The sequence below is a fragment of the Castor canadensis genome, chromosome 4 (genome assembly GCF_047511655.1).
Source record: "Castor canadensis chromosome 4, mCasCan1.hap1v2, whole genome shotgun sequence".
Classification (NCBI taxonomy): domain Eukaryota; kingdom Metazoa; phylum Chordata; class Mammalia; order Rodentia; family Castoridae; genus Castor; species Castor canadensis.
The window spans coordinates 112,183,360-112,198,734 of NC_133389.1; the positions used below are offsets into that span (position 1 = coordinate 112,183,360).

General features: G+C 37.0%; 1 protein-coding gene across 4 annotated transcripts in view; it reads right to left on the minus strand.

Moving 5' to 3' along the window:
• Window positions 1–15,375, minus strand: part of Acvr1c (activin A receptor type 1C) — a 75,478-nt gene that overhangs the window by 10,987 nt on the left and 49,116 nt on the right. For 2 of the 4 annotated variants that reach the window (XM_074070826.1, XM_020167520.2), the window contains exons 3-7: window positions 12,784–13,023; window positions 8,039–8,269; window positions 5,212–5,379; window positions 3,364–3,520; window positions 1,469–1,593 (exon numbers count right to left, since the gene is read on the minus strand). In XM_074070826.1, coding sequence (XP_073926927.1) covers window positions 1,469–1,593; window positions 3,364–3,520; window positions 5,212–5,379; window positions 8,039–8,269; window positions 12,784–13,023 — 921 coding nt within the window. Of the gene's footprint in view, window positions 1–439; window positions 1,092–1,468; window positions 1,594–3,363; window positions 3,521–5,211; window positions 5,380–8,038; window positions 8,270–12,783; window positions 13,024–15,375 lie in introns of all 4 variants that reach the window. The other 2 variants (XR_012447213.1, XM_074070827.1) reach the window with 2 other exon arrangements.

Consider the following 15,375-nt stretch of genomic DNA (forward strand, 5'->3'; position numbering starts at 1 on the left):
TAGAAATCCTTATTTGCCCCAGTCATTTTTATAAGCTTTCTATAAGTTTTAACTAATTACACCCCAAAACCACGAACCAAAGAAGGTACCATCTCATCCCTGTTTACAGATGAGGGAACTGAGACACAGTATGGTGAGTTTGCTAGTTAACTGGCAGACCTGGAGTTCAAACACAGGCTTAGAAATTCCAGGATTTGCATTTGCACTGCTCCAATTCAATTGCTTCTATGAATAGTTTCATAGTCCTGAATTTTTTGCTATCCAACTATGAGTAAAAGAGAAAAATGTTTTTTCATTCAAATACATTTTAATCTTATAAGCTTTTCATAAAATCTGCAAGTGTTTTTAAAATGAGATGGATATAATGCAAAGTAACATCAATACAAAATGCAAAAAAATGACAGTGGATTAGTAATAACAAATTTTATTGAATGCTTACTATGCAGTACTGTAAGTGCCACACGTATTGAATCATTAAATCCTCCAAGCCCAAGGAATAAGTTTCATCATTATCTTCATTGACTTCATCCTAAGTCTGTTTCATTTAAAAGTGAAAACTGGGCACCGTGGTTCATACCTGTAATCCCATCTACTTAGGAGGTAGGGATCAAGAGAATCACAATTCAGTGCCAGCCTGAGCAAAAAGTTAGCAAGACTCCATCTCAACAAATAAGCCAGGTGTGGTGGTATACCAGCTACACGAGAGGCATCCATAGAAGGATTACAATCCTAGGCTGGTTGCAGCAAAAAGCAAGATCCTATATAAAAAATAACCTAAAGCAAAAGGGGTGAGGGCATGGCTCAAGTGCAGGGTACTTGCCTAGCAAGTGCAAGGCCCTAAGTTCAAACCCTTGTACTACAAAAAATGTTTAAACTTTATAATCCGTTTTTCACCAGCATTAATTTTTTTCTCCACATATGCAATAATTTCAGCAGGCTGCATTTGTAGGACTTCATGTACCCAATTAATTTCTAGCTGCTGGAAAAAACAGAGGCAGGAATTTGTCTTCGCTCAGGACCCCTCTGCTTTCTTCCTTATTTCTGCCCCATATTCATCATATCACAGGAAAGAAAAGAAGAGCAAGAAGAATCTGAAAAACAGAAGACTTCAATTTAAGTCTTGTGGTCTTGGGAAGTCATGTAAGTTCTCTGGGATATAAACTAGGAATTCTAGCTAACTGCACACAAACTCAAATAAGATAGTTTTCCAGTGCCTCACAAAGCACCATGATGGGAATCGATTTCCAGGAGGACTGTCACTCCATCTAAGCAGAACTCAAAATATAAAATCTCCATTATATGTAGGATGTTCCACTTTTGTCACTGCAAAGATATTACCAAAGGGCAATTCTCTTAAATATTTTAAAAATGATTCAATATAGTGCTTAGGATAAAAAGATAGAAAACCACATTTTGTATTCAGGGTATCCAGGTAAGGCAGACAGAAAGGGTATTTCCAAACTCTTACCACCAACTGAACACCTTCGGGCGATTTCCCAGTAAACCAGACCAACAGAATAGATGTCCGCTCGTTTGAAGGACTCAAAGATACTCACATTCATTGTGTCATCAAGCATTTCTGGAGCCATATACCTTCAAAAACACGCACATTTCAGTGCCAGTCTATGACCTTATAGAAGTCTAACAAAATACAATCTTAATAAATCCTGACCTAAAGTATAAATTAAGATAGCTTCCATCAACATTAAAAGGATATCCAAAGTACCATAATGTTATACAATTTTATATATAAACTTACTCTTAAAGTTATATTATATAGTTATTGACCCAACAATCAAATTCAAAAACATTTCAAACAGATCTAGAGGTCATTCAATTTGGCATGACAGCGGGTGCAACAGGAGCCTAGTACTTGAAAAGTACAAATGAGAGAGAAATTCAGTGACAAAGCAGTCAGCATAAGATGGAACTCAATCTCCACCAATAACTTGCTGCCCCAGAAAGGTCTTTGAGAACAGAGTGAGCTTTACTCATCACAGTGGGCCCAAGCCTCCAACATGGTGCTGGGCAGCATTCCACAAATACCTTCTCCAAATAAATAAGTTTACTATATATTGTGTCAAGAAAAGTGTAGCCTTGTTTGAACAGAATTAAATGGAATTTCATGGGAACTGACAGCCTAGCCTACCTAGGAAGATTTTGGAGACTTCTCATACCTTTGAAGTAAAGATGCCACACTCTCCAAGTTCTTTCAAAAGTCTTAGAACCTCTGAAGGAATCCAGCATCCTAGCCTGCCCCAAGGATCTGTGATGTGAGACAGAAGAACTGTACTCTAGGACTTCCCATTCTCAATACACTGCCCTGAAGTGGTTCTGCTACTTTATTAATGTCTCCAGGAAGTCAGGAGCAGGATTCACAGGCATTGTCCTATAATCTCAAACACAGCATAGAAGCCAGCTGCACCAGCTTAGAAATTTTCTACTCTCTAGGGTCCTTAACAACTCTGGGAAAATATTTTGATTGTTGCTGAGTTCAGGGTCAAGAACCCTGGAATTATGCCAAAATAGCATAGCACCTGAAATTCAAGTAAAAGAAATGGAAATAGACTGGGTGGGTGGCCACCTGCTGTTCATAACAAGAAACACACTAGAAATCCATTACTAATGAATCTGTCCCAATACACATGTGGTGTGCTCCACTTACATCATGCTTTTCTTTGCTTTATCTTTCTTTACTTTTCCTTTTTTGGTGCTGGGGATCAAACCCAGGGCCTCACACATGCAGGGCAAGTATTCTACCATTAAGTTACATCCCAGCTCACATCCTGCTTCTTCTTAATATTCATGAATTATCTTCCTGGACAGTGGGAATTTTGTCTAAACTCATATTACCTGATGCATATCACTTGGAATACTTAATCATAAGTACGATTTTAGGTAACACACATCATATCTTTAAATTTTAATGGAATGTAATAGCACATAAATATATTTATTATATAGAATTCCTAACCTATCTATTTCAGTACATTGATTCTGTACCTGTTGCTTAGAATATGACCATGTAGAAAGAACCCTCAGTTTCAGTTCATTTGTGGGATAAAGTAGCTATTCACCACTAAAGGTATTTTCTTATCTGTAAGAAAATGGCACACTGTCTCTTCTACCATTCCCACTCTATGGACTCTGCACCCAAGTGGCTACTCCATAGCCAAAAATATCATCTCTACCACTCTAAGTCATTGTGTCCACTCACTTCTTAGTGACTCAGAAAAGACTTCTTGCTTTCTCTGGTCTAATCATTTCCCAGTTGAACCTGAGCCCCCTGTACACACATCATAGGCATTCATGTTTTTCTGGTTAAACATAAGTTTCAGTGTGCTACCAAAGTAGCCAGCTTACCTCTTGGTTCCCACTTTAGGATTCTGAGGTATATCTATAGTGTTAAGTATTGAATCATGCTTCACAGCCAGCCCTAAGTCTGCTATGGCACACGTTTCACATTTTTTCACTAAGATATTTTTTGATTTTATATCGCGATGAGCAATGGCAGGTTTACCTATGAAGGATAAGAAAAGCACATTCATTTTTCTTCTTTACTAAAGACTGAGTCTTTCCAAGAGGAGTCATTTTGAAGACTTAGCTCAAATGTTACCTCCACAGATAGCTCTTCCCTACCCACCCATTCTTCATTCCAAATCCTTCATCAGAACACCTACTCTGCTTTCCTCATAGCTTAGTAGTGTCTAGATTATCTTCTTTACTCATAAATGTGTCTAACCATCTGTCTTTCCAAACTAAACCATAAGCTGAATGAGAACAGTGACTTGTCTTGTTTGTCACCATGGCTTAGAATGCTAAGTGACATTAGTAGGCACTAATAAATAATTTTTGAATAAGAATGATGAAAATTACCATTACTGTGTATACCTATAAACATGGCAGATATTTTCTAACAAAACAGTTTAAATTTTTATGACCCTAGATCAGTGGTTCCAGATGTGAACAAAGCTCTGTGGGGTCCTTGAGACCATTTTCTAACTGTATTATTTGTGTGGTGCCACCTTTTCTTTACTTACTTCAACCAAAATAATATAATGGGACACACTGAATGAAGAACAGGTATGAAAATCTAGACAAGCTGGACATTAAAGAGAGGTACAAAAAATGTAAAACAAAGCCATTATTTCTGATAGGTTTTATATCAGGAAAAGTAATATAACATATAAAACTATTATTTACATTAACATTTAATTGGCTTATTACTATTACTTTAAGTAAATAATTTTTACTCAATTTTAATTTTTAATATGATAAATATTTATATAGCCTACATACACAAAACCTTTTTGGGTTTTGAATAATTTTTAAGAGTGTAAAGAGATCATGAATCCAGACTTGAGAACCATCGATCTGTTTATAATGACTTTCTACAGTCAACTTCCTATTAATTCAATAAGTTGAAAAGGCAGTGGATATCATTTGGCCTTCAAGTATTTGATAATCAAATATCTTTCATGTTTACATTATCTTTTCCAATTATTGTTTAATTATCAAAGACAAATATTTAAATTATTTTAATCTCAGAATGTTTATAGTCTCTGAGCTTTTGCCACCAGCACAAGATCTGTAGGCACATAGGTTAAATGACAAAAAGAGAGCCACTGGAAATAAGAATATATATAACAGATAACACAAAGAATTGAAAGTATACATGTAAAAGTTGACTGTATCATGCCAAAACCTCATGTTTAGGGCCAAATGTGATGGCTCAAAGCTATTATCTTAGCTACTCAGGAGATGGAGATGGGGAAGATTGTGGTTCAAGGCCAGACCAGGCAATAAGTTCATTAAGCCCCATCTCAACAAAGAGTTGGGTGCAGTGGCATACCTGTCATCCCAGCTACATGGGAAGCTGAAATTGGGAGGATCGCAGTTCCAGCCCAGTCCAAGCAAAAAAGTTCATGAGACACCCCAGCTATGCAGGGAAGCACAAATAGGAGTATCTCAGTCCAGGCCTGTCCAGGCAAAAAAGCCAGACCATATCTCAAAAATCAACAAGGAAAGGGCTGGCATAGAAATCTAAGTGGTAGCTCACCTGCCTACCAAGCATGAGGGCTTTCCCAGTACTGCCAATAAATAAGTAAATAAAGTTCCTTTATAACTGATCACTATATGTAAAGAACTAAAGTACAACTTAGTAGTCTATCCTCATATTCAAGGAGAAATAGTCTGAAAGGAAATGCATACCTTGTGTCCCAACAATCTCCATATGAAGGTGGGCCAGACCACTCGCTATTGAAAGTGCCAATTTGATCATTCCAGCCACTGTCACTATGTTTCTATTCAAATAGTCGAATAAGGAGCCCTGTTCATGATACTCAGATACAAGCCAAAGCTGAGTCCAAGTTCCATTATCTAAATACAATAGAAATATTATGGAAAACATAATTTGTTGCTGTAAAATATATGTTAAGAAAGAAGCCAAAAGGTTTTTTTAGCAAATGGCAGTACTTAACATTAATCTGTATTGTTATCAAAGCAAAGTTAATTCCTTCAGTAGGAATATTTTCAGTCCAAATTAGGAAAGCAGAAAATTGTTGACAAATTACTGACAATTTGTCAGAGCCCACCATAGAAACAGGAAGTTGTGAAATAGTGGTTCTAACAACCGAGTGATGCTTTCTTATAACAGCGTCCACACTGCAGGAGAAACTCCTGAGAGACACATGTAAGCTCAGTGTTGTGTCATAAATCACTCTAAGATTTAAGAATAATGACACCAAAAAAGATCAGAAATGCAACAAATTTGCACAAAGTATTTTTAGTGTCATAAAATCTCTAACGTTCCAACAATGTCCATGCTATTTGCCTTTCAAAATAGGAAGCGGATGATGTTCCCCAAATGCTTATAAAGGGCAAATACAATTGCTGGACATTTTTTAAAAATTTGCTTCATTCAACCAAAAGCTAACCCAGTTTCATATTCTTAAAGACTTTCAGTGAAGAGAAATTAGTCTAACATTTCTCTAGGTATTAGCACTCCCAGGATTAGCTTTAGCTTTCTAAATAAAATGTATGTAATGACCTATATGACTGGCCAGTTCTGACACTCAGGGAATGGAATCTAACATTTCTCAGAACCTCTCCCGCCAGATGTTGTATTGCAGGAGCTTCTTGTTATCCAAATTTCATTTCCAAACTCAAGTAGTGATAGAATTTCCTAGTAATACAAAGGTCACCCTAACGATAAGTTCACTAATAAGCTGGTCACACATAAAACTCACCCTTACATTCTCTCCCTGATTGGTGGCAGTGGCTATCTTTGCTCTTTCACATTGCCTTTGTGAGGCAGATGACTAAAAAGTGAGACTATAAGTGTCTCAGGAAGTACAGGAATTCACGAAGATGAAAGTAGTATTAGGCACCATTTGGTACTGTGCACAAAGAGATTGGTAATTAGGACCAGTTAAACTGAGGAAGAGAAACCTAAGGATGATTCCCATTTTGCACGGTCTTTTATAATCCAATAAGGAGCATGATTAACTAGTGCCATCAAGATGAGCCGAGCCGTCTGACTGTAGTCACGACTCAGTTGATAGCATTGCTAATTAATTTAACCAGCAGGGAGGTAGCTCGGCTCCAGATTAGGAGGGAAAAATTATTAATAGCTAAATGAGAAATGTCTCATTTTAAAAATTCTGGATAAAGTTTCAAAGTACATGTTGTTAAAAATTTGGAAATAACTTTTTTTATTCATTTTGGCTTTTCTCAATTTCTCCCTAGCAATTTAGAAATGACAAATCATCAACAAATACAACTACGGCCAAAATGTGTGACAAATGCTAAGTCTCTCTTTTGCCATCTAATTAATAATGAATACTTTTATTTAGATTAAAAGAACCATGCTTTTAATGTTTACAGGCAATGGTGGATGCCTGACATCTACAGAGAATTGGTTTTAAGCTTGTTTTGGATGAGGTTGTAACTGTGATTCCACCAAAGTACTTCATAAATTCTACTGATTAGAGATGTAATTTAAAAATGAACTGAATCAAGTTTTGCTCACTTTTGTTCCCCATTTCCTTTCCTGGAACAGTTAAAGAATAAAAGCTTTGAGGAAAGAAGAAAGCATAGGTAATCCATAAGGTTCATATCCAGCCTGATTACTCAGTCTTATATGTTATTTTAGGAATACTGATTTTAAAAACTAGAAAGCCGATGCTCTATTTTGCTTCATTGAACTCAAAAAACAAATAACACTGTTTATCACTTGTTAATGTTAAACTTCAAGATATAAATCATGTTCAAAGCAATTGAACATTGCTTCTATCCTTCTAATACAATCTGGAGATAACACTCATTGAAAACGGGAATCCTGAAAATCAAGTCTGTTACACAGATGAGAAGTACAGTCATAGCACAGCATCCATTGGTATGTCTGTAGAATATTGAAATATTTCCATCCTGGTGGGTAAACAGCTGCTATTCAACACTCCCAATGGCACTTCTTTGCCCTTGACGTGCAAATAGCCACGCCTATCAAGGTGCCACCAGATCTTTCCATGACCCAGCAGCAACTAAAGAAATGACACCCAGCATGGCAGGGTTTTCCAGGACTGGGCTGCAGATGAGACTTCTGTTTGATTGGTTGGTTCCCACTCCACACTAGTCATCAAATGCTTTAAACATCAACCTCGCTACTGCGTCATCGTGGTTTCATATCAGTCACTTGCCTTGCTTTACGGAATGGTCATGTACATGAATTTGTAGAAAAGAAGACAGAATTTTCTTCCTCAGTAAAGAAATTAGAGTTTTATGCAGCATTCTGTTGAAACAAAAAGATACTTTCGCTGCTGGCAGAGATAAGGAGGATCATGGTTCAAAGCCAGCCCAGGCAAATAGTTGGTGAAACCCTATTTTGAAAAAAACCATCACAGAAAAAGGCTGGTGTAGTGGCTCAAGGTATAGACCCTGAGTTCAAGCCCCAGTACCACAAAAAGAAAAAGGGAGATATATTCTCATCTGACAGTAGATGTGACATTTTTATTACTAAACCCAATTAAAGTGAAAATACCTTTGTTGTCAGCAGCGATGAAACCAAGGATGTTTTCATGTCGTAGCATAACCGTCTGATAAATTTCTGCCTCACGAAACCAAGACCTTTCATCTCTAGAGGAGAATATTTTCACAGCCACATCTTCCCCGCACCATCGGCCATGCCACACCTCACCAAATCTACCTTTTCCTACTATTTCCTGAAGTACAATCGTTCTTGCAATTGTTCTTTGAACTAGAAGAGGCAGACCTAACCAAAAAAAAAAAAAAAAAGTAGAATCAATCATTGAAAACAAATGGTCACTATTTTCATGACAAAAGCAAATATTTAAGCACTTTAATAATTTTATCAATTTTGAAGGAATAAGCATCATTATAGCAAATCTTAATGCAAAGGCATGCTCAAGAAAATACTCTAAATTATGAGTGTGAATTTCTCTTCTCCTAGCCACAAATAAAAATTTTTTGAACATAGTTTGCTGTTACAGTTATTGGAGTTTCAAGAATTGCTGAAAATCTCCCTGGATTGCTCATCAAAGCCAGTTAGGTTACTAAAGACACAAAGGAAAAACAAAGTTTGTTGACATCTAAAATAATGTGTGGTTTTTGATACACCTTGGAAAGCAAAAGAATTCTTTGTGAATTTTTTTCAATGCACTTTAAAATTTAAAAGTAAAGGATCAAATTTGGACTGGAGATATGGCTCAGTGATAGAATACCTGAAGTCCTGGGTTAAATTCTAAGCACAGTTAAAAAAAAAAAAATCCAGTGATCTAGTGAGGCAGTAATTCCTCACTAAATTATACTAAAAATATTTTTTCTGTGTAATAAAAAAATCAAAGAAAACATTCTGAGTGTATGCATAATTAGTTATGTATTTTAAACCAATGACTTCACCTCTAGAATTTTATCCTAAAGATTTCTTTTAAAATGCAGAGGCAGAAGCAGTAGCTCACACTTAATCACAGCTATTTGAATTGCAGTTTAAGACCAGCCCAGGCACAACCAATAAAACCCAATAAGAATCTGGGTACAGTGGTGCACTCCTGTAATTCCAGCTATGTTGGAGGCTTGTGGTTTGAGACTGGCTTGGGCAAAAATCATAAAACTCTATTTTTAAAAAAAAAGTAGCCTAAAGCTAAAGTGCTAGAGATGTGGCTCAAGTGGTAGAGCTCCAAGCAAGTATGAGGCCCTAAGTTCAAACCCCAGTACTGCCCAAAACATTAAATTAAAAAATAAAATGCAGAAAATGTTATGTCAAATGTTGAATACATTATTATTATTTATAAGGAAATGTGTCAGGTCACAGAAAAAAATTTTAAATATAGTACGGATGCTACAAGCACAGATAAGAAAGAACTGGGTTCAAATCTCGACTCTACTACCTGGTAACCATTAGAAAGTTAGTTAACCTCTCTGGGCGTTTGCTTCTTTCTCTGAAAAGCAGGGAAATAATATTACCTATCCCTCAGAAATGATGAGGGAATTAATAAGCATGGTAAACACCTAGCACAGTGTCTGACATATTACATGCTCAATAATGGTTTTACCTTTAATATTATATGCATCGTAGCTACATGCCTGTCACACCAACTACTACAGAAAGCATAGATAGGAGGGTGTGGTCCAGGCCACCCCAGGGAAAAAGTGAGACTTTACCTCAAAAATAACCAGAGCAAAAAGGGGTGAAGTTGTGACTCAAATGGTAGAGTGCCTGCCTAGCAAGAACAAAGCCCTGAATTCAAACCCCAGTACCATTAAAAATAAATGAAAAAAGTGTCTCTAGCTTTTAAAAATATGCAGAAGAGAAAAATATGTAGAATGAAATCTGCTAAGTGCTATGATGGTTATTTCCATTTGGTGAATTAAGGTGAATCATAATATTCTTCTTTCTCATTTTCATAATTTCTAAAATGCATATTTATTGCTCTTATAAGTCTTATAATCAGAGGGAAAATAGTTAAACAGGCTATAAGATAAATTTACTCTAGAAAGTCAGTTTGATTATTGTCATTGTCTTCAGATGGCTGTGACAGCAACAACCCTGAAGCTCCTGGGGGCTTCAGCCCTGGTTCTAAAAACAAGCCACTGTTTCTTCAGATGTTCTCATCTTCATGAGAACTGCTCACTGTGGCTAAATAGGCACAGACTAGAAATTTATTGGTATGAGCCTTGACAACTAGTCACAAAGCCCCACAGTCAGAAAGTTCTTTTGACATTGTCTAGCTCATCTTATCATTAGTGATAAGAAAATTGAAGCCCGACCAACATTAATCAAAGACTATGCTACCAGGACTACGCTGCTGCTGGGAGGCAAATGCAAAACTAAAATGGGTTTCCTGCCCAAACTCTACTCTCTTGCTATTGGGTGAATATGACTACAGTCCTCCCTGTGGGAAGATTTCTAGCAGTAAATTGTAAGGACTACTTTTGTTGGCTATAGTCAATTTTACTATTTGATAACACACAGAAAGTAACACTAACATCTTAGGCCAAATCTCAATCTCAGTCTCTCCCTCATTTCACGGTCTTAGACCCACATACATACACACTCACTCACACTCACAAAATCATCATGCCAACAGCCAGCATCACCACCACTGACACAACAAATGCATAGACAAATAGATGAGTCAATGTTTTCAAAGTGCAATTGATCAAATATACTGTCAGTGGTGCAGGCAAAGAAAGACAACATGTAAGTACTCAACAGAGCAATTAAGACTGTAAAAATGATAGTGCTTTGCTATCTTTCAAAGCAACCACTGGTGTAGTTCTTGTGTTGCGCACCTAGAGATTTCATTTGAAGACACATAGACTTTGCCTTTCGCTCAAGTTCTTTTTAATCTTTTCACCAGGAATTGTAGAAGCTGTTGCCTGATTTGTGTCACCATTCATCAGAACTGTTATACCACAAGAGAGAGTAGCAAACTTCCAGTCTTTTAGAAGCCAGCTGAGACACAATCCACTCTCAGAGACAGTCCAATAAAACATCAGTCTATTTTCCCCTCTTGCAGGCACTATATGTCTTTGAAATTTGTCCCAGACCAGATCAGGGATAAGCTTCACCATTTTTGTTTCTCAACATCTGACAAAGTTGCCTCACATTATTCAAGGTCAGTGGCCAATTAAGGAAAGCAGACAGGAAGTAGAACCACCCAGTCCCCCCCCCCCACCTTGCCTGTGAGCTTTTGTGTCGGAAGACTTGCTGTGGACAAATCCATTCTCTGATTTTCAAAAGCAGAGAAATGTCAGCTACTTTTAGCCAGAGGTCACTGCCAAACATATGCAACTGGGTTTGGAGAAGAATACCTAAAACTCCTTCAAATTTGTCTTTAAAGGAACCATTTGTGCTTGGTTACATTGACTCCTTTCTTTTTACAAGAGATCTTAGACTAACCTAAAAAAGGAAGAATCCAGAAATCAGGAAATCCAGAATTAGGTATGAAGATACACAGAAAATATCAAAAACCCTAGCTTGGACTCATGACTATTTTCTTAAACTAAATATCCAGTATCCAATTTTTAAATCTGTATTATTGTATCTGGAAACGAATTCCTTGGTTATCTTGATTTAAGAATAACTCTAAAATACACATTTCTACCTAACTCAGATGAAGCAAAATGTTTTGGTAGGGACTAAGTGGCTAGTTATTTAATCATTTGAACCTTAAGAAGAAATTAAATAAATTTTCAAGAAATTAGGCACAAATCAGAGTTTTTTGTGCCTAAAATGTTGTCCATGCTCAAAAGCTTAGGACACAGTGGGCTTCAAAATGTAACACTGAAATAAGGAAAGAGTAATGAGTCCCAATAAGTATTACTTTTAAGGAAAGAATGTCAGCCTTCTATCCAATGATTTTAATTTGGGTTCCAGTCTATAAATTTTGAAGTTTCAATATTTTTTTCCTAATTTTCCTTATTTGAAAACATACAACTAATTTGTGTGGTGATGGTATAGACATTTAGACTTGGGTCAGGAAAGGTCAGGGAATATACCAGGCGATCCCCTACCATTTTAGGAAGTTTTTATTATGATGAAAAGCTTTGTGCTATGAGAAATTCTCATTTGGGCCATAATACACACAGCCTGGAACTTGGAATTGCTTCACCAAGATCTGGAGTCCAATAAAGAGGAAAAGAGTCATCATAGACACTTAAGCAGCAGAAGCCAGCTCAGGGATGTAGTGCTGCTGCCTTTAATCTCAGCTTCTACCCTTTCGAAACGTACTGTTGATTTAATTCTACATCAGCTCCGTTAACTTTGCACACGTCCATGGTGTCTACAGATTCTGAAGCCCCTCATAACTACAAGCAAAGAGTACTACTTTGCATAACTAATGCATTTTCCCAGAATTCACTGCTTTAAATACAATAACCCTAATTGTTTTGTGTCCAAAAAACAGTGCCAAGACATTAATAAGTATTATTAAATAATCAAAATAGAGGTGTTAGGGAGGACAAAAGAGACACTGAAATAAATAAGGAGATAAATAAATAATGAATCAAACAAATAAATCCTAAAAGGGACAAGAAAATGAAAATCTCAACACATAAGGCTACAGGTGCAACTGAAAAGACTATTAGGCCGTGACAGTTTTTTTCCCTTAATCTAAAAGAAGTTTCTACACCAGAGCTTTCTATGTACCTCAGCAAGCATTTGAAATGATGGAATTCGTAATATTTGGGCACTATTTTGTCAAAAATTTTTTCATTTATTTTTAAATAAGGATTTCCTTCCTGAAAGTGGGGAATGGCACACACCAGAGCCCGATCCCGAGGCCGTGACATCGTAGATCAGATCTTTCAGCGTTTTTCCAGCATTTACTAGGTTGTACTCAGATAGCGGCTCCTCCACATTCTGTCTCTTTTTCTTTCTGTTCGTGCACTGCCGATCTTGGCATGCCCATATCGTCAGCATGGCTGCTATGGACAGAAGGCAAACAGGCACAGTAATAACAATGGTCAGCTCCATGGGTCCAAGTTTTGGGGCATTTGGAGATGCTGCCGTTAAAAAAGAAAGAAATAAAAAGAAGACAACCATAAATCAACCCATCTAAAACATTTTAGAAATAAGAAATGCAAATTTTCATATCTAGAATATTCGGCTACACAGTATGCACTCACGTTCATGGTGGTAGAAGCAAAGACAGGGAAAGAGGAACAGTTATGTCAGTAACAATGGAAAACATAATTAGTATCACGGAAGATGGCTAGCTTATAAGACTCTTTTTTTAAACCTCCAAGTGTTTGACATTTTTATGTATACTGTTTTCTCCCCGTTATTCAGCAGTCCATCCACAGAGCTCATTCATTCTTCATGCTGCAAATATTTAGCAGGCTATGCTGATGTATTGCTATTGTTCCAGGGGCTGGAGATAGGATGGTGAGTAAGGCACCCAATGCCTGCAGTCCTAATGTGTTGTTCTCACATGCACAATGAAGCAGAGATGTGAAAGGTAAGAGAGGATAAGCTATGAAGATGAAACAGCAGGAATGAGAGGTGATGGCAAGATGCCATATTAGTGCTCCTAGAAGGACTTTCTAGAGAGGTGTTTAGCAGGAAAATGAAACAGGTAGTATCACAGAGTAGGGATGAGTGTCTCTAGCTATGGAAAGCCAGCGTTAGGGACTCTGAGGCAGAAGTTAGCTTGATATGTTAGGAACGTATCCTAGAGTGCAATAAATAAGGGAAAGAGAAAGGAAGTAGAGATCAAGGACTTCATGGAAAACACTGTGTGGGGTCTTATAGGCTAAGAAAAGGGCTATAAATTTTATTCTATGCAGAAGCTGTTGGAGAGTTTTGAGCAGGTAAGAGATATAGTGGAACTTTTATTTAGTGGCCACTGTGTGAATAGACCATGGTAAAACAGAAAGAAAAGCAATGCGAAATCCAGTGAAATAAGCCTGGCGGGCGGCTATGGTCTTGGCTAATAACACTGCCTATAAAAGAACTTTCTTGTAGCCAGGTGTGGTGGTACCTGCCTATAATCCCAGCACTCAGGAGACTGAGGCAGGAGAATCTCGAGTTTGAAGGCAGCCTGTGCTGTATAGTGAGGCCCTGTCTCCAAAAAATCAAAATATAAAAAAAGAATTTCTTGCCATTCCTCATTTACTCTCTAGAACTGTGTCATGCTTTAACATCTGGCTAATATGACCACATGGGACATCACACACTCATTTATTTTTTATCTGATTTTTCTTCAAAGAACAAAAGGTTTATGAAAGGACGAAGTTTGCATACACTGCTCCCAAGTATACGCCCAAAGCTTACACAGTGCATGACAAATCGTGGATGATCTGTAAATAGTTCTTAAATGTCAGAATCATTAAAAGTTCTGTTAGCTTTCTTTCTAATAAGTCAGGGATCAGATTCTTTCTTTTAGAAAAATAAATGTGATCGTTGAAACCAAACAACATAAAGGTACAATTAAATTTGTGACTCTAATTTTAAAACAAACATAGCCAAATTTTAAAAATATAAACTACATTGTGCACTTAAGAAATCTTTTTCTTTAATTTTAGTAAAAAAGTGATATATAAAAACTCTATAGTGGCAGATATTTCCTATGGCTTTCAAAGAGGTTGTTTTGTCATCTGAAACTAAGCATTGTTCATTTCCTTTTCATTCACTGAAAACAGCCTCAGCATCAATTTACTTTTATCCTGTGTCCTACCATATAGGTGTTGATTTTTATTTTTAATACACCATGAGATGTATTTGATAGAGTAGGGGAATAGAGTTGAGGAGACTTAGGTTCTCAAACATCAAGAAGAATCATGTAGGCTCTGGAGAGAGAGAAGCCTGACTCAGTCGTGGGCTGCCTCTTTCTTACCCTGAACCTTGGGGAAACTGTCTTCTACCCACTTCAACCCAGCCCCCCTCCTCCCCCCTGCCACACACACAGAGCTGCTTTTGCACAGGCTTGGGAGAGGGTTAGAGACCATATCTAGAAAGCAATAATATAATACCCACACCTTAAACAATGACTATATCAATGGACCTTGTGAATTACACCATTCCTCAGACTTCCTTCTTTCCATTGAGAAGGCTACACAGCTTATTGTATTCACTGTGTTTCCATTTTACTTTGCAATGTGTCAAAAAGACATAATTATCATTTGAAAGCAAATATTATTCAATTCTACAGGAAAGGGAATCAAATTCCTCAAGAATGTGTACATAGATATTTCACCATAATCCTAAAAGTTGTTAATCTATTATCAGTAAGTAAAAGATGTTAAATTGTGAAATGAACTTTGGAAATATAATTCAGGCTCTTCAGACATTATATAGTAAATATGAGTGGGTCACCAACTTTGCTTCCTCTGAAGCTTCTAGACGCCTCTGGAGAA